This window comes from Camelus bactrianus, chromosome 30 (assembly GCF_048773025.1).
Source record: "Camelus bactrianus isolate YW-2024 breed Bactrian camel chromosome 30, ASM4877302v1, whole genome shotgun sequence".
Taxonomy (NCBI): domain Eukaryota; kingdom Metazoa; phylum Chordata; class Mammalia; order Artiodactyla; family Camelidae; genus Camelus; species Camelus bactrianus.
Window position 1 is genome coordinate 17,304,013 of NC_133568.1, and position 14,717 is coordinate 17,318,729.

General features: G+C 44.7%; 1 protein-coding gene across 15 annotated transcripts in view; it reads left to right on the top strand.

Annotated features, from left to right (window-relative positions):
- Positions 1 to 14,717, top strand: part of NEDD4L (NEDD4 like E3 ubiquitin protein ligase) — a 299,031-nt gene that overhangs the window by 244,990 nt on the left and 39,324 nt on the right. For 8 of the 15 annotated variants that reach the window (XM_074355280.1, XM_074355281.1, XM_074355287.1 and 5 more), the window contains 6 exons: positions 266 to 340; positions 1,975 to 2,034; positions 6,921 to 7,052; positions 7,543 to 7,662; positions 8,763 to 8,960; positions 14,521 to 14,598. In XM_074355280.1, coding sequence (XP_074211381.1) covers positions 266 to 340; positions 1,975 to 2,034; positions 6,921 to 7,052; positions 7,543 to 7,662; positions 8,763 to 8,960; positions 14,521 to 14,598 — 663 coding nt within the window. The remainder of the gene's footprint in view (positions 1 to 265; positions 341 to 1,974; positions 2,035 to 6,920; positions 7,053 to 7,542; positions 7,663 to 8,762; positions 8,961 to 14,520; positions 14,599 to 14,717) is intronic. The other 7 variants (XM_074355282.1, XM_074355278.1, XM_074355279.1 and 4 more) reach the window with 3 other exon arrangements.

Consider the following 14,717-nt stretch of genomic DNA (forward strand, 5'->3'; position numbering starts at 1 on the left):
ATTACCTTCTGATATCAAACAGCAGTGAATAGGCTTGAGTGATGTAGTTTTTAAACCAGTGAAACTCGTTTCTCAGAGTGTGTTTATTTTCCCTTTCTTTTCTTTTCTTTCTTTTTTTCTTTCTTTTTGTATTGCAGTACAGTCAGTTACAATGTGTCAGTCTGGTGTACAGCACAACGTCCCAGTCACGCATGTACATACATATATTCATTGTCATGTTCAGAGTACACGTTCTTGATGCTCTGTGTCCTTTCCTCCCCTTCAGCAAAGGGAGCCCTCCTCGCGGTTGAGGTCCTGCAGTGTCACCGACGCGGTCACAGAGCAAGCTCATCTACCACCGGTAACCCACGCTCATTTCCAGTCATCAGTGGGCTCCTCGGGCTTTTACATAAAATCATCCGGGCTACTGAGGAAGAGTTTTTCCTGTGCCAAATCCATTTACCATATACATGCGGCATTAAAGTTTCCTAGCAAATTGCCCAAGGAGAGTGGATTTCCAATACAAAGACTTCCTATTGCCACCAAAGTCTCTGAAATGCTCAAAACTTTATTGCCTCACTTTTTCCATCCAAATTCATACCAATTCTGATGTGCTTACTTGACCTAAACCAAAGCCTACATTAATAATTCCTTATTTAAAAAGTCATTTAGTCTCTCAGGCTGTGCTTGAGTGACTGCATCTCAGGAACATAGGAAGAACTCTTCCGGGCGGGCAGCAAGAACTCCTTTCCACTGCTGACGGCCTAGGCTCTTAACCCACAAAGCCTCTGTACCTTCTCCTCAAAGGCAGCTCTGTTGACTCAAGAGTTGGCTCTAATTTGTTCCCAGTCTCCCACAGTTTTCATAACTAGCTGCAAATACGAACATGTAAAGGATGTTTGATAACACAGGACATAAATAAAAATGAATATTCAGATTGGAAGGCAAACCAGAACTGCCATGGGAGATGTTTGGTGGGCACATTGAAAATAAATTTTACGTAAATTTATTTCTTGTTTTTTGGAGGAGAAAATATTACATGGTTTGAGCGTATTGAACTTGACATTTGACCTTGACTAGTTTTTTATTATTATTATTATGACAAATCCTCAAGCATTTTTAGCGCTGATACTATTGCTGTATATGAAATTGAAGGGAAAAAAGATTGCACTTTGAGTTTTTGCAGTCGCAGTGTCTTCCCTTTCATGTACATTTTAGCCTAACTTCAGAGGATTTTTTCCCCCCTAGGTTTTAGTCTTTCATGTTTACAGAATGAATTAATGAGTACATTAGTCAACTGAGTAATCAGCGTAATAGATTCAGTTGTGGCGTACATCGAAAGGGCTGGTTGGTCAGAAGCTTGACGGGAGCATCCTTTCTGGGATGGTTGCAGTACAGGCCTCCCCGCACAACAGAGCAATCAGCTATGATGGACCAGTGGGATCCGCTCCAAACTGATGATTCTGTGATTTTCCTTGATGAATTAATGGCACTTCCTCTCCCTTTCAAAATCAATGTCAATTTTATTTGCCAAAAGAGCTCACTTCCCCAAAACTGATGATTCCTCCCTCTTTCCTTGCACTTCATGAAGCTGTGAACCCACTGATCACCAGTGGCCTTACTTGAATTTTGAGTTTGGCAGATTTGAAAATCCGCTGATTATTTAACAGTGGAGCACAACTGTAGTGTTTTCTGGTTTGGGTTTTTGTTTTGTTTTGTTTTTTTAAGACGACATCTCACATTGTTGAGGTTGTCAGTTCCTTGTTTACCCACATCGGGCCTGCAGTCTGAGCCTCCTCTGGGCCGGAGGGTGGTCGTGCTCTTCTTGTGCTTCTGGTCATCAGTGGTTGTTCAACTTTCTTTGGACCGGGTAGTCTCAGAGATTCAGATTCACGTCACCTGCCTCACTGGCTGCAGCAGCACTGATTCCTCGTGCCGTGAGCTGTGGGTGGTCTTCCTGAGTGCATTTCACTGATGTCAGTTATTGTTTAACAGCCCAGTGCCCCAACTAGGAGAGCACGTTCATCAACTGTCACGGGTGGTGAGGAGCCAACGGTAATGATGCCCCTTGATCAGAATTAATGGCAAAACTGTGGGTTGGTTTTAAGATTTTGTGTAATGGTGAATATACTCCTTTTTTGGTGTTTTTGTTTTCGTTCCGTTTTGTTTTCATAAGACCTGCTTCTTTGTGCCACAGAGGTGCACATGTTTTTTATTTCACATTGGTCAGAGGTACTGGGTAAAACGGCAAATTTTAGTCTTAATGTAGTTTTATGAGGAATACTGTCAAGCTTTGGTCGTGCATTTAACCTGAACACTGTAGAATCTATTTCTGCCTGTTAGTGTTTGTACCTGCTGATAAGCTTTTCCCATGGGGTAGAGTGCTCGGGTGAAATACTTTGGTTGGAGGAGAGTCAAGGAAGCCACAGGAATTGTGTGCAGTTGCACATGTGGATTTCCGGTTGTGCATTTCCTGTACCACGTTTCAGATGCTGGCTTAGATTTTCTGTATCACAGGCATGAACCAGTGACTTTTCTCTGCTACCAGGGGCTGTAGTCACAGGTTCATAGGTATGAACAAGTGTTCATATAATTGGAACAAGGAGGGCGTATAATGAAGAAATCGAAAAGATGCAGGAAAAAATGGTGTTTTATTCTTATTACTCATTATTTTAAATAATTTCTAGTATTCAGGCTTGTAGGTAATGTGGATTTGCCTGTATATTTTAATTGCTTGTTTTCTCCCTAATCCCTAAAGACTTATTAGCTTAAAGTCTATGCTTTGAGCTGCTGTAGCTATGAAGAACTTTCCTTATTGTTTCACCTTTGTTATGTTTGTTATAACTGCTTATTACTCGAGAACACCTTTCAATACATATGTGATTGCTGATTTTCTGTAGGATGTTTATTTAAAGGAAGAATTTAGTTATATTGTTGGAATTTACTGCTCAGCATAGTATACTGGAGAATCAAAGTGGCTGTCAGCAAAACTCAGCCCCGTTTAAGGTATTTGAGCTGCAGTGATTGATGTAGAAGGTACATGCTGGATGGGTCAGGTTCAGCCTCCAGTAGAATTCAAGAAATTTCAAACGAGCTGGCATATTTCCTACTATGTGCTAGTAATTTCCACGGGAGTGGATCCGCGAGGTAGACAAGGTCACTTCATGAAATAATTTTAATAGAATACAGTGCTGATGAGCATCCACTATCATCCATTTTTGCATTTTATGGGTCTTGGCACCTGCCATCGATATTGGGGTGTCATGATAGCTGAAGAGATTAAATGACAGGATAAACTGAATTACGATCGCCCTGGGCTCCGTGGTCAGAGTTACCTGGCAGGGCAAAGTGACCGTCCGGATGAGCTCCCTGTAGTCCTGCCAGACTTTTTCTTCTTGCCTGTTCTCTCCCCTCCCCCAGCAGTGAATTAAGAAGATGAATTGGATTTTGTCCTCTATTTTTAAAGACTGGGGAGCAGTAGCTAAATGTTTTGCGAGCTCTCATGCTTCCTATGTACCTAGTGATTGTTCGGCTGGAATAAGCCAGCTTGTTTTACGGCTACATTAGAAATGATCACATCTATCTCTTTTGCACCCTCACCGTCCCTTGTCACAAATACCCTTATTTTGCTTTTCCAATATGTGTTTTTCCCCTCTTTTACACCTTCTCCCTGTCAACCCCACACTGTGTCCTGGGGCTTCCCTGGGACACATCATCCCTGTCCTTCCTTTGTGCTCTCATGGACGTACGTGTGGATTCATGCACACGCGCGTGGGCACACACACACACACACACTCACACACACACACAGAGAAATGGGATCTCATATACATATTACTTGTCAGCTAGATATTACTCCCTTGTGGTCATTGCTCTGGGACATGTTAATCACTGCATAATACTCAGTGATGGGAATGCACCACAGTGTATGCGATTTTCCCACAGGGATGAACATTCAGCCCCCACCCCTTTGGCAGTGCTCACCATGTTGCATTAACCATCCTGGTATTTCTCTCTCCATGGTGGGGCTTTTATTTCTGTTGCATAATGAACAAGCCCTGATTCTCACCTGCAGAGCCACAACCCTTTGACTTAGGACGGATAAATACACGCTGGTGTCTGTTTCCAGCTGGCTACGCAGGAGCCCTCTCTGTGAGAGAAAATGAGTGGGATTAACACGGTTTGGGGGTTTTTCTGTGTACCCCCTAATAATACACTGGGGTAACGGTGTGGCAGGGTCTGAGTGAATCTTGCAGAATCTGTGATAGTGCCAAGCTGTTTATCATCTTTAAAAGCATTTTGCAACTTTTACAGCTTCAACATAGTTAAGTTCTTCATTTTAACGAGCTTGTGTGAAGCTGGAGCAAAGTGGCTACTTGGCATCGTGAAACACGATGGTAGATTCAGGCAAAAAGCTGTGAAATGTCTGAGTAAGCCGACCCGCAGTTTTTCACTTGACTCCTGATGAACCAGCTTGTTTCTGGAGGTGGCGTGGGGCGCACGTGTGCAGGGACACGTCCACGGGCACCCGAGGTGCAGGCTGCTGGCGGCCCTGGGGCTGGGTGGCCGCGGGTCTGTCCACACAAGCTGATCCCGCCTCCTCCCAGCTGCGGGAGGCGGGAGGCCGGGCTTTGAGTCACCAGGGGAGTCAGCAGCACAGGTTGCTCTCCACGGTCATTTGGAAAGAAACCTACAGAGAAATGTTTTAATAACACCATCTCACATAAATGCAACTAGATTATAGGTTGCCAGTTCAGTTCTCAACAGAAGGTAGAATGGATGTTTTAATCACTTTTGGTGTTCTCTGTGACGCTCCTGGTTTTCCATAAACTGATTGGACCTATTTAACCGTGGGTCTGGGAAAGTAACCCGGTCGCTGTAGTGCTGTGCTGGAAGGCACACAGCTTTAGAATTCAGTTCTGAGATTATCCATGACACATCCCAGTTATTTTAGTTTATTAATCTCCTCATAAATATCCTTTCCAGGGATACTATCCTTAAGGTTTCCAGAAGGTAGTCTTTTGGGGGCACATCTAATTGCCTCTCCCAAAAATAACAGGGAGGAGGAAAAGTGGCAAATTCCATTCAGATTCCATTCAGCCAAAACATTTTTGGTCATCATATAAACAACAGTAGGCCAAGACTTGACAGCATGTACTTCGCCAGAAGTACTGATTGACCGCCCACTTAGGTTACAACTTGGGTTCTGACTTAGGTCAGCAGTCTGGTGCTCTAGTGCCCAGAGCAGAAGGAGCCTGGAAATAGCGCTTTTGTATTGGTGCCACAGCTAGAGAAGGCAGGCAGGAAGAGCTGTAGGCAGATGCGTCTGTCTTTAATACTCACAGAAGGATCAAGCCTGCATGTTGACATTTCTTCCCCTCTCGGGGGACCCCCACAACTCAACCCAGGACGCTGTGTGGGCAGAAATCTTGAAATTACCGTTATGGGACCTTGGGGACTTTGTCTGGAGTAACATCAAGGAAATAGTTGCAGTTTTAGCATAAAGTTGTCTTGCAAGTAATCTTGCCCTGCTGGGTAAACGTGTTTTAGAAATAACCAATAAGGCAGCTGCTTCAAGGCCTCAGGTTCTTTCTGGAATGTGCTGTTGAGCTCATGAAGTAAGATTTTGAGCCTCGTTAACTGAAGTCCCCAAGTTACATGGTGGCATCCCTGATCTTGCTTTTCAGTTCAGGGTCCCTCAGTGGACCTGGGGGACCCTCTTAGGCAAGGCACATTGTTGGTAGTGAACACAAAAAAATGGGATGAGCACAGGGAGAAGTTAGGCCCAGAGATGAACATCTTCAGCCTAATAGCAGGGAAACTATGCCTGGTAGTATGGCTGGAGGGTCAGAAGGTCCTAGTTAGGGAGGATGGTCCCCAAAAAGAAGCGGCTTCCTTCTGTAACCTCACGAAAGGGATTATGCCTGATTTTGGCCCATTGTTTCTTTTATGCTCTCCCAGGAGCCCTGGTAGTCACTGCTGGCTTCTTGTCTTTAACCCCCTACCCCCCTTTAGAGCAGCATCCTTTCCCAGTTACAGCTCTTCTTCGCAGCTTCCATCCATCCGGGACTTGCTGGGCAGCACTGACCTCAGACATCCATTTGTTGCCTCCATGAGTCATGGAAACATCTTGCTAGTCCAGTATTTCTCCACCCAGACTGCTTCCTACAAGCAAAAGTGTCGCAGGAATCCCTTTTGCGATCTAATGTGGGCAGCGTGACTATAGTCACTCTGAACTGGACGTGTCTCCAAACCCAGAAACTACTTGGGTTTAAAGAGAGAAACTCCGCATGGGAGGACGGGGGTAAACAGAGCCTCAGGTATCAGGCTTCTTCGGAATTGCCAGGTGACTTCCTGAGCTGGGGCAGCTGAGGGGTCCTGGTCCATCACTGGGGGGAAAGCAGGCCTCGTAGGGAAGAGCCTCCCTGGTTCCCCCACCCCCACCCCCCGAAAGCTACATAGTGTCAGGGCCCCAAGCTGATGAAGAGTTTAGGGATAAGCCAGGAGAGCGTCCCTGTGACAGCCAGACTGGGGAGAAAGTGTTCAGAACATCCCTCTTACAGATAGTAACACCTGGCAATTTGAAATACCTTTTAAGCTCTACATGGTTTGACAGTAAAACTTAGTATCTGAAACGAATTGTCATAGTTTTCCTTCCTTTTGATTACTTTAGCAGCAACCCTTCATGTTGAAGACTGCAGGGCCTAGAACTGAGTTCTGCAAGGTTTCTGACCCTGCAGCTTGTGTGGGGGGCTCGTTTCACAGAAGCAGCAAAGCCATGGGACATCTGTCGCTGTCCTCCAGACGCTCCTGTTTTCGGTACCAATAGAACTAACTTACTTTGTCGAGCACAGATAATTCTCTGGGTATACGTTACATTGCTAAACTGCTCAGAAAACAAATGCAAGCTATTAAATAATAATGATTTCTCACACAAACAGCCATCAGTGGCCTATGTACACACCACGCCGGGCCTACCTTCAGGCTGGGAAGAGAGAAAAGATGCTAAGGGACGCACATACTATGTCAATCATAACAATCGAACCACCACTTGGACTCGGCCTATCATGCAGGTATGCGGATCGCGTGCACCTTACAGTCACAGGCAGTGAAGCCAAATGTCCGTGAACTCTGTGTTCCTGCTGTTTCTGTATTGTTCTGCGGAACCCAGGTTTAAGAAAATTTTTCTTGCCAAGAAAGTGCATTACTTTAAACATGATACTTGCCTAAGGAAGAGTTTGGCCCCCAAATCAGTCTCTCCCTAGATGGTCCATTTAAAAAAAAAAAAAAGAACTTGTTTATTATAATAGGTAGCAATCCTCACAACCCTTTTTTTTCCTCCTGAGGCTGGTATTTTGTGCCAGCTAGTGATTCATTTATATTTCCTTGGAATGTGTTTCCCCATCCTTCCCCCCCATTATTATGTGTAATCATTTCCTCCACGCTTTCAATAGGCCAGACCTCTCATTAACACTGGCTGTGTTGTTGTTTGGGTCCACACTCCCCGTCGCACGCGCAGGGGGATCCTCACATGAAGCTAACTTGTTTTTGCCTCCAACATAGCTTGCAGAAGACGGTGCGTCTGGATCCGCCACAAACAGTAACAACCACCTAATCGAGCCTCAGATCCGCCGGCCTCGTAGCCTCAGTTCGCCAACAGTAACTTTATCTGCCCCACTGGAGGTGAGAAGGCTACCTCGTCTTACTGGGGTCACGTCTCTCCTGTGACTTCTCCTCATTCTCTCTTCTCTCTGAACTTGGACTTGCGTTCTGCAGCCGCCTTCCTCTCGCTGATGGGTCGCTGTGTTCGTGCTGAGGGGTGTTCTTGTGCAGCCTTTTTACTCCATGCTTCTCTGTCCCGCCCAGTCCCCGTCCCTGGACTCTCACCTGATTCTCATTCTCATTGGGCTGAGGCCGTGGTGACCTGTGTTGGACGTGGGCACCTCTTCTCAGAACTTTCTCCATTCGCGTTGTGTTTCGCTCCTTATTGCTTGTTACCTCATTAGACTTGCATAATAACTCTTTCAAACACCAGTGCTTACATTGAGTTTTAAAACATAGCCGTTGCTTTGATCATTTTGTTTCCTTTCGACTGTAGGGTCTTCCATTGTATGGGCATCCGTGTTTCTGATGGGTATTCGCATCTCTGAGTCATCGCTGGGCATCTGCTTGTGCGCTCTCCTGTTTGTGTGGTTTTAGCGCCATCCTTTAATATCACAAATGTCCCAGAGGCCAGAGACTAAATCTTTGAAGTTCTAAACTTGACCGCGTCTTAGAGATGGCTGCGGGTTTCTCGGTGCCTGGGGTTAAGATGCCGATAAGTGGGAGTGGGTGGTACCTCCTCCAAACTGTGATGTAAATGTCGTGGGTAACATCTGTGCAATTCCAGTGGTTGTCTCATTGACAGCGGTTTTTCTGCTCTAAAAATGACCAGTCCATCTTCATTAGACTGTGAGCTCATGAAGAGCAGGGGCACGTTTTCCTCCACCTTCTGTAAAATCTCCATCCGTAATGCTCACTGTAGAACCGTAGTCTGGGTCTGTACCGAGAAGCTCTCAAAGGATGGTGGTTATAAGTACTTAATATTGTTGTGTGTTTAACCAATAGAAAAAACTTTAGTTAGATTGATTTTTTTTTTAAGTAAATGAATGATAGAAACAGGTTTTTTAGGAGCGTCCCCCTTGTCCCTCTTCAAAGAGGAACTTTCCATAACCCCCAGGTACGTGTTGACACGTCCGGAATAGCACCTGATCAGAGTTCTAATGCTCATTATTATTCCTTAGGGAGCCAAGGATTCACCCATACGTCGGGCTGTGAAAGATACCCTTTCCAATCCACAGTCCCCACAGCCATCACCTTACAACTCCCCCAAACCACAACACAAAGTCACACAGAGCTTCCTGCCGCCCGGCTGGGAGATGAGGATAGCGCCCAACGGCCGGCCCTTCTTCATTGACCATAACACAAAGACTACGACGTGGGTAAGGTCGCTGCTTTTATTTGGCTCCATTTTCAACCCGAGGTCTGGCATTCGTTCCTTCGTTTCCTGACTCAGTATCCATGCTTCTTACAGAGAAATCTCCCTGGCAGTCAAGTGGGTCCCTCCCGCTAGACTCCACACGCGTGGACTGCGGGGAGTGGGTGGCTTGCGGGCACAGGCTCATGACCATCTTTGGTACCGATGCCTTTTCCTCATAGCACTCCTGCGAAACGCCAGTTTTGACAGTTGAACATCCGTGGTGAAAAGATAGCGCTCCGTGCTGCTGGGAATTTGATGTTACTGCTTCCCATCTCAGGATGCTAGGAATTCTGATCTTTTTTAAAGTAATTTTTCTTTGTCAGTTTTTTTGTGCATTTTTGTTGCCATCACCCATCTTTCTTTTTATTTGCTGTGTCTTTTTCGTTCTTCCTGTTCACACCGGATGAGTGTTTTACATGTCTGTGCTACTTCACATTCTTTTAACTGTAAGGTAGGAGATGTGCTAGGGACTTTGATTGTGAATTCGATGGCTCTTTTTTGTGAGCATCTTGTCAGAATTGGTTTTTCTTATCCAGTGCTCTTCCATGTGCTTCTTAATCATGCATGAGAAAGAATCTGTGTGTGGTGTTGAAATGAGAAAAATGAGGTTAATGAAAAGTATGTGTGCATATCTTCATAGTCCTCTGTCGGTTCCTCATTTCTTCAGCTTATTTAATGTAGCGTAAATTCTTTTAAAAGTCAGTGGTATTTTTCTACTGTATGATCTTTAGCCCTATGATTAAACTGAAATTGGTCCTTATGTTTCTATTTCTGATGCTACAAGAGATTTATTTTCCTTCCTGCCCCTTATATCCCCATCTGATTGTCTGGGTATAGAGTTTATTTATCTCAGTCTTTCTGTCGTCCTTGCTGCTTGCTTAGGACTGATGTTATGGGAAAGCTGGTTGAGTTTTGTGATTGTCACTGGCCCTAGCTCTTTGGTCTTGAACCAAGAGTAAACACACGCTTTAAATTCCCATTTTTAGTGAAGACGCCAAGTATGTCCGGTTGATAGGTCCAGCAGTATCGTGGACCCAAGTGACCTGGACTGTCGTTGACACTTTGCCCGGGGTGTGATGGTAATTCAGACCCTCGAGGATGGGACTAGCTGGCCCAGAGGGCACTCTCTCTAAAACCCCATGAATCATGGCATAGTGTGTCTTCACTAGAACATTCTCAGCATTTGGGACAGGACTTTGCCTTTTATTGCAAGACATTTAACATCCTTGGCGCCTGTCACTGAATCCTAATAGCCACTGTCCAGCACCCCGTTCCCCACCCATCACAGTGACAACCCAAAGTGCCCCCATGCGCTCCCCAGCACCCCTTCATGAGAACCACTCCAGAAGTTGTTCCAATTTTGCAGTAAAGTATCCTGCCAAGAGACCTTATCATTCGGATCTGGTGACATTCATTTGGTAAACTCATAACTACTTCTCAGGGGTATAATAATAATGTAGCTTTGTTTGACTCACCTTGTAGTCTGAAGATAAGATTACAGGTTTGTGGCAGGATGAGAGGGAAACAGAGGCAGGAAGACATAGTCAGAGAGATTGGGTTTTAAAGTCTTTTTTTCCCTCATGGACGAAGAACCTGTAACAGCCCTACCAGGGTACCCATTTCTACTTACTACAGCACTGCTGTGATTTTAGCCCCTCAGCCAGAAATGGGAGCTCCAGAAACAGGGGGTAAATATTGTAAAAGTAGATGGATTAGTGTATGGAGACATGGTGGCTTGCCAACATAAGCTATGATTTTAGTAATTTGAACTAGCTTAGTAATCAAATCCACTAACCTTTTCACAGCCTTTCACGCCACAACTGCAGTGTAATTGCAGCTGGGCAGATTGAATTTTAAATAGCACCGGCTTTGTTTATTGCTGGCATCGCTGCTGAATGAAACCCAGGTTGAATTTCCAGTTGCCCCTTCTCTCCCAGATACTTGTGATTCCCTGATGCACTGATTTAAAGGTTTAATTTGCTAAAGTGACGTTTTGTTGCCGCCACTGCTGTGAAAATCCTGAAGGTAGCAACTGGGAATTCCACAGGCCACTCCCTCCTCCCCACAGCGCGGTGTGCTGACGCAGCTGCGTGATCCCTTCCAAACAAAGGCCCGGGCAGCAGTCTCACTGTGGAGCTGACCCTCGCAGTTGCTTGTTGATTTTGACAAAAGGCGAAGGGCTGCAGAGAACTGTAAAGATCATTTCCAGCTTAAAATCTGTGTTGAGTTGGTTTGGGGTTCACTTTGTTTGTTTTATCACAGAGAGAAGAAACCAGTGAGCGCAGCTATCCTTAGACTTGAGCGTTAATCATAGAAAAAGGAAGAGAAACTGGTAGGACAGGTTGAGAATAATGAAAATCGTACTCCGTCCGCCAGCACCCTGGGTGCTCTTTGATTCCTGCACTAAACAGAACATTGAAGAGATTCAGGCCAGCATTTCCCCTGTACACATTGATAGAGGAAAATTCCCTTTGAAGTCTATTTATAAAACACAGCCTCTTGCGCACGCAGATAATGGAGGCAGTGTGCCAGCAGTCTATTGGGAATAAAGTCCGACACATCAGATGAGCATCACTGTCCCCACCTGGGTCAGGCGGGCGGTGGATGCATGCTGGGGGCACCGGGGAGCTGAGGAGAAACTGCAGGAGGCCTGTCCATTCCTGTCCATTCCTTCTGCTAAAGAAACAGCTCAAAGCACGCATGCCAGAGTATATTTATGCCTTTTACAGGACAAAGCGTTGGCTTACATTCGTAGCAAGAAAGATTATACCTTAATTAAGTTTCAGGCTTGTTTGCTACGCAGGTCCAAACTAATAAAACTCAACTGTAGCCCAAGCTTGGTGGTTCCTCTCTTCCAGGATGGAAAAAGCACAGTTGTCTTTTGAACCAGCCGGCATTCCCAATATTTTATATATTTTTAAATGATTTTGCTGAAAAACCTTTTTTTTTTTTTTTTTTTTTAATGTTGATCTTTGCCTTCCGGTTAGAAGCCCTTGCAACCGTATTTGAGGGAAGCAGTTGTGGAATATTGATATAATTGTGAAAGAGTGCGCTGACTGTGCTGAGGAAAGGGAGACACAGCCAAGTGTGTTTTGTGTGTTTTATTCATTCATATTCATGTCATTTGAGATCTCATTAGTATTCCAGCTCACTGTCATCCCTAAAGCTGTCTCTGGCTCCACCAGCTGCCTCCTCGGTCGTTATGAGGTCTCAGTGGGAGGGTGGGCTCTGCAGTGCCCCCTAGACTCAGCCCACAGAGCTTGAGCGGAGAACAGCTGCTGTCATTACTTTAATTTTTGTTGGTATAATGAAACCACGTGACCTGCTGCGGGCCTCCAGCCCTCACATTTTGTGAATTCCCTGTTTCCTTGCAAAGCCTTTTAGCTGACCTGTGAAATTGAGTTTATTTTATACTTCATGCTCCTTCCTCCACCCTCTGTCACTTTTCTTTAATTTCAGTTTTGTTTTTGTTTTTGTTTTTTGTTTGCCTTTAAATCACCAGCTCTTGACCAACAGGGCTGATTTCTTGCACAGTAGCCTGTGTGTGATTCCAAGGCATAGCTGGCCTTCCTTGTAGCATCCATAAGCCCCGCCCTCATTCGTGTCATGGCAGCCCTGGACTTTCTCTAAACTGAGCGTGGTCAGTGGCCACGTGGGGTTCCCCTGAGTTGGTGGCTTTCTCTGGTCCGGCTCGGGGTTAGCATCAGTAGCTTTGTTCAGTGCTCTCGGTTTTTCCTCTGTCCATGATGAGGCTGCCACAGATTCTTGCCAGATTATGAGCTTTTTGGATCTTCCAAATCCTAAATCTACTTCATGTATCTGTTTCCATATAGGTATTCCAGTATGCTTCAGAGTGCTGAATTATTTTATGCCTCAGATTATCCTTTAACAAGGTTTAGGATCCATTTCCATAAGAAATTTCCAGCATGATTTATTACTTCAATTACAGATTTGCTTATAGCTAACCGAGAGCAAAGGGTGATTTGCTTGTATATGACTTTTTGTTGTTATTCTTGTCACTTCCAAAAATCTATGACTTTGGTAGTACCCAGGGATAGCAATGGTTTATACTGTTAGCTTGCGGGGGGAAGAAATTTGTAACAGCTTTATTGAGGTATAACTCACATGCCATACAATTCACTCATTTAAAATGTACAATTGAATGATTTTTAGACCATCAAGCAAAGCTGTAAAACCATCAGCATCATCAGTTTTAGAACAGTTTTATCAGCCACAAAGAAACCCCCGTACCCAGTCACTCTCCATAATCTAGTAGATTTTGAGTGCAGCCTTGGTGTATAATCATTTATAATCATATGTAATTTCCTATCTCCAAAAAAAGTGAGTTTCATTATTTTCCCAGGTTTATAACATATTTCATTTTCTTGTTAACTTGGGAAAATGTTGAGGCAGAAAACCTTTTAGTAATATGACAGCAACAGATGCTTTAATGTAATTGAAATAAAGGGTTTTTTTTTTAAGGTTTTAGATTTGTTTGTGAATTTTTTTTAAAATCTTAAGCTTATTAGGTTAACTGTGTTATTCTGGGTTTTATCATTTGTTTTCTGATCTTTTGAGTTTAAAGTAGGAATTCTCTAAGTTACATTGCGTTTTAATTGGGCCTGTGTAAGTGAGGGGCAGCTCCCAGACTCTAGACCAGAACCTCTTGGTAAGTTCTTGTTCTCTGTAAAACTCAGCTTCCTCATCTAAAGGAACAGAGATTATGTGCCCAGCCTCCTACCGGAGTAGCTGCAAGGTCATAGGTTTGACCATTCTTTGCAGATTACCCAGCATGACTCAAGATGTCAGAGTACATATTTCTCTTCTGTTAAAGGTTCTGTGTGGTATCTTATGAAGCATATCCCTTAAGAAAAATATTTTATAAACTTTTAGGATCTGATTTGTAGAACATGATCAAGGGTCTCAGTAAGGTTCTGTCATCATGATGTGACTTTGAGTGATGTTGCCAGCTAACTCTGGGGCAGTATAGGACTTGACCGGCCAGATTCAGATTTTCTGCTTTAGTTCAAGAACAGGTCGAAAGGAGCAGCAAGCAAACTCAAGTGCTGATGGAGAGGGTGTTCCTGAGCCCTCACCCCAGAGCTCAGGATCCTTAGGGAGCTATACAAACCAGTGTCCCGCCTCCCTTTCTGTGGAGTAAAGAAAGCCTCATCCTCACTGGCATCCTGCATCTGGTTTCCATGGTGACATCACTGCTGGGACCCTCTTCATCTTCACCTGCTCAAGGTCTTGGGAAAATGGTTAACCTTGTACTTAAATATTTTCACTCTCCTTTCATCAAGCACAAGGATAAAGAATAGATCTTTTTTGAGAGAAGGTCAGTCAGGCTTCTTATACACAGATGGGACCCTCCCGCCCCCCATGCAGCGGGAGTGCAGCCCCATGCACACACAGCCTGGTTGTGGTTGCCTTGGAACACACAACTCTGGAAGGGGAGGAGCCAGTAATCGCCCACAGACAGTCACTCCTAACATCTTCTGCCTTTTACATTTCTCCTGCAGGAAGATCCACGCCTGAAATTTCCAGTACACATGCGGTCAAAGGCATCTTTAAACCCCAATGACCTTGGCCCTCTTCCTGTGAGTACACTGCCGACCCATGGACCAGTCTGAAAATGTTTATTCATTCATCTGCCCACTGGTTGATAGGGAAGCCCTGTCATCTTCTCTTTCTCTGGGCTTTTTGAGTCCCACTGTTC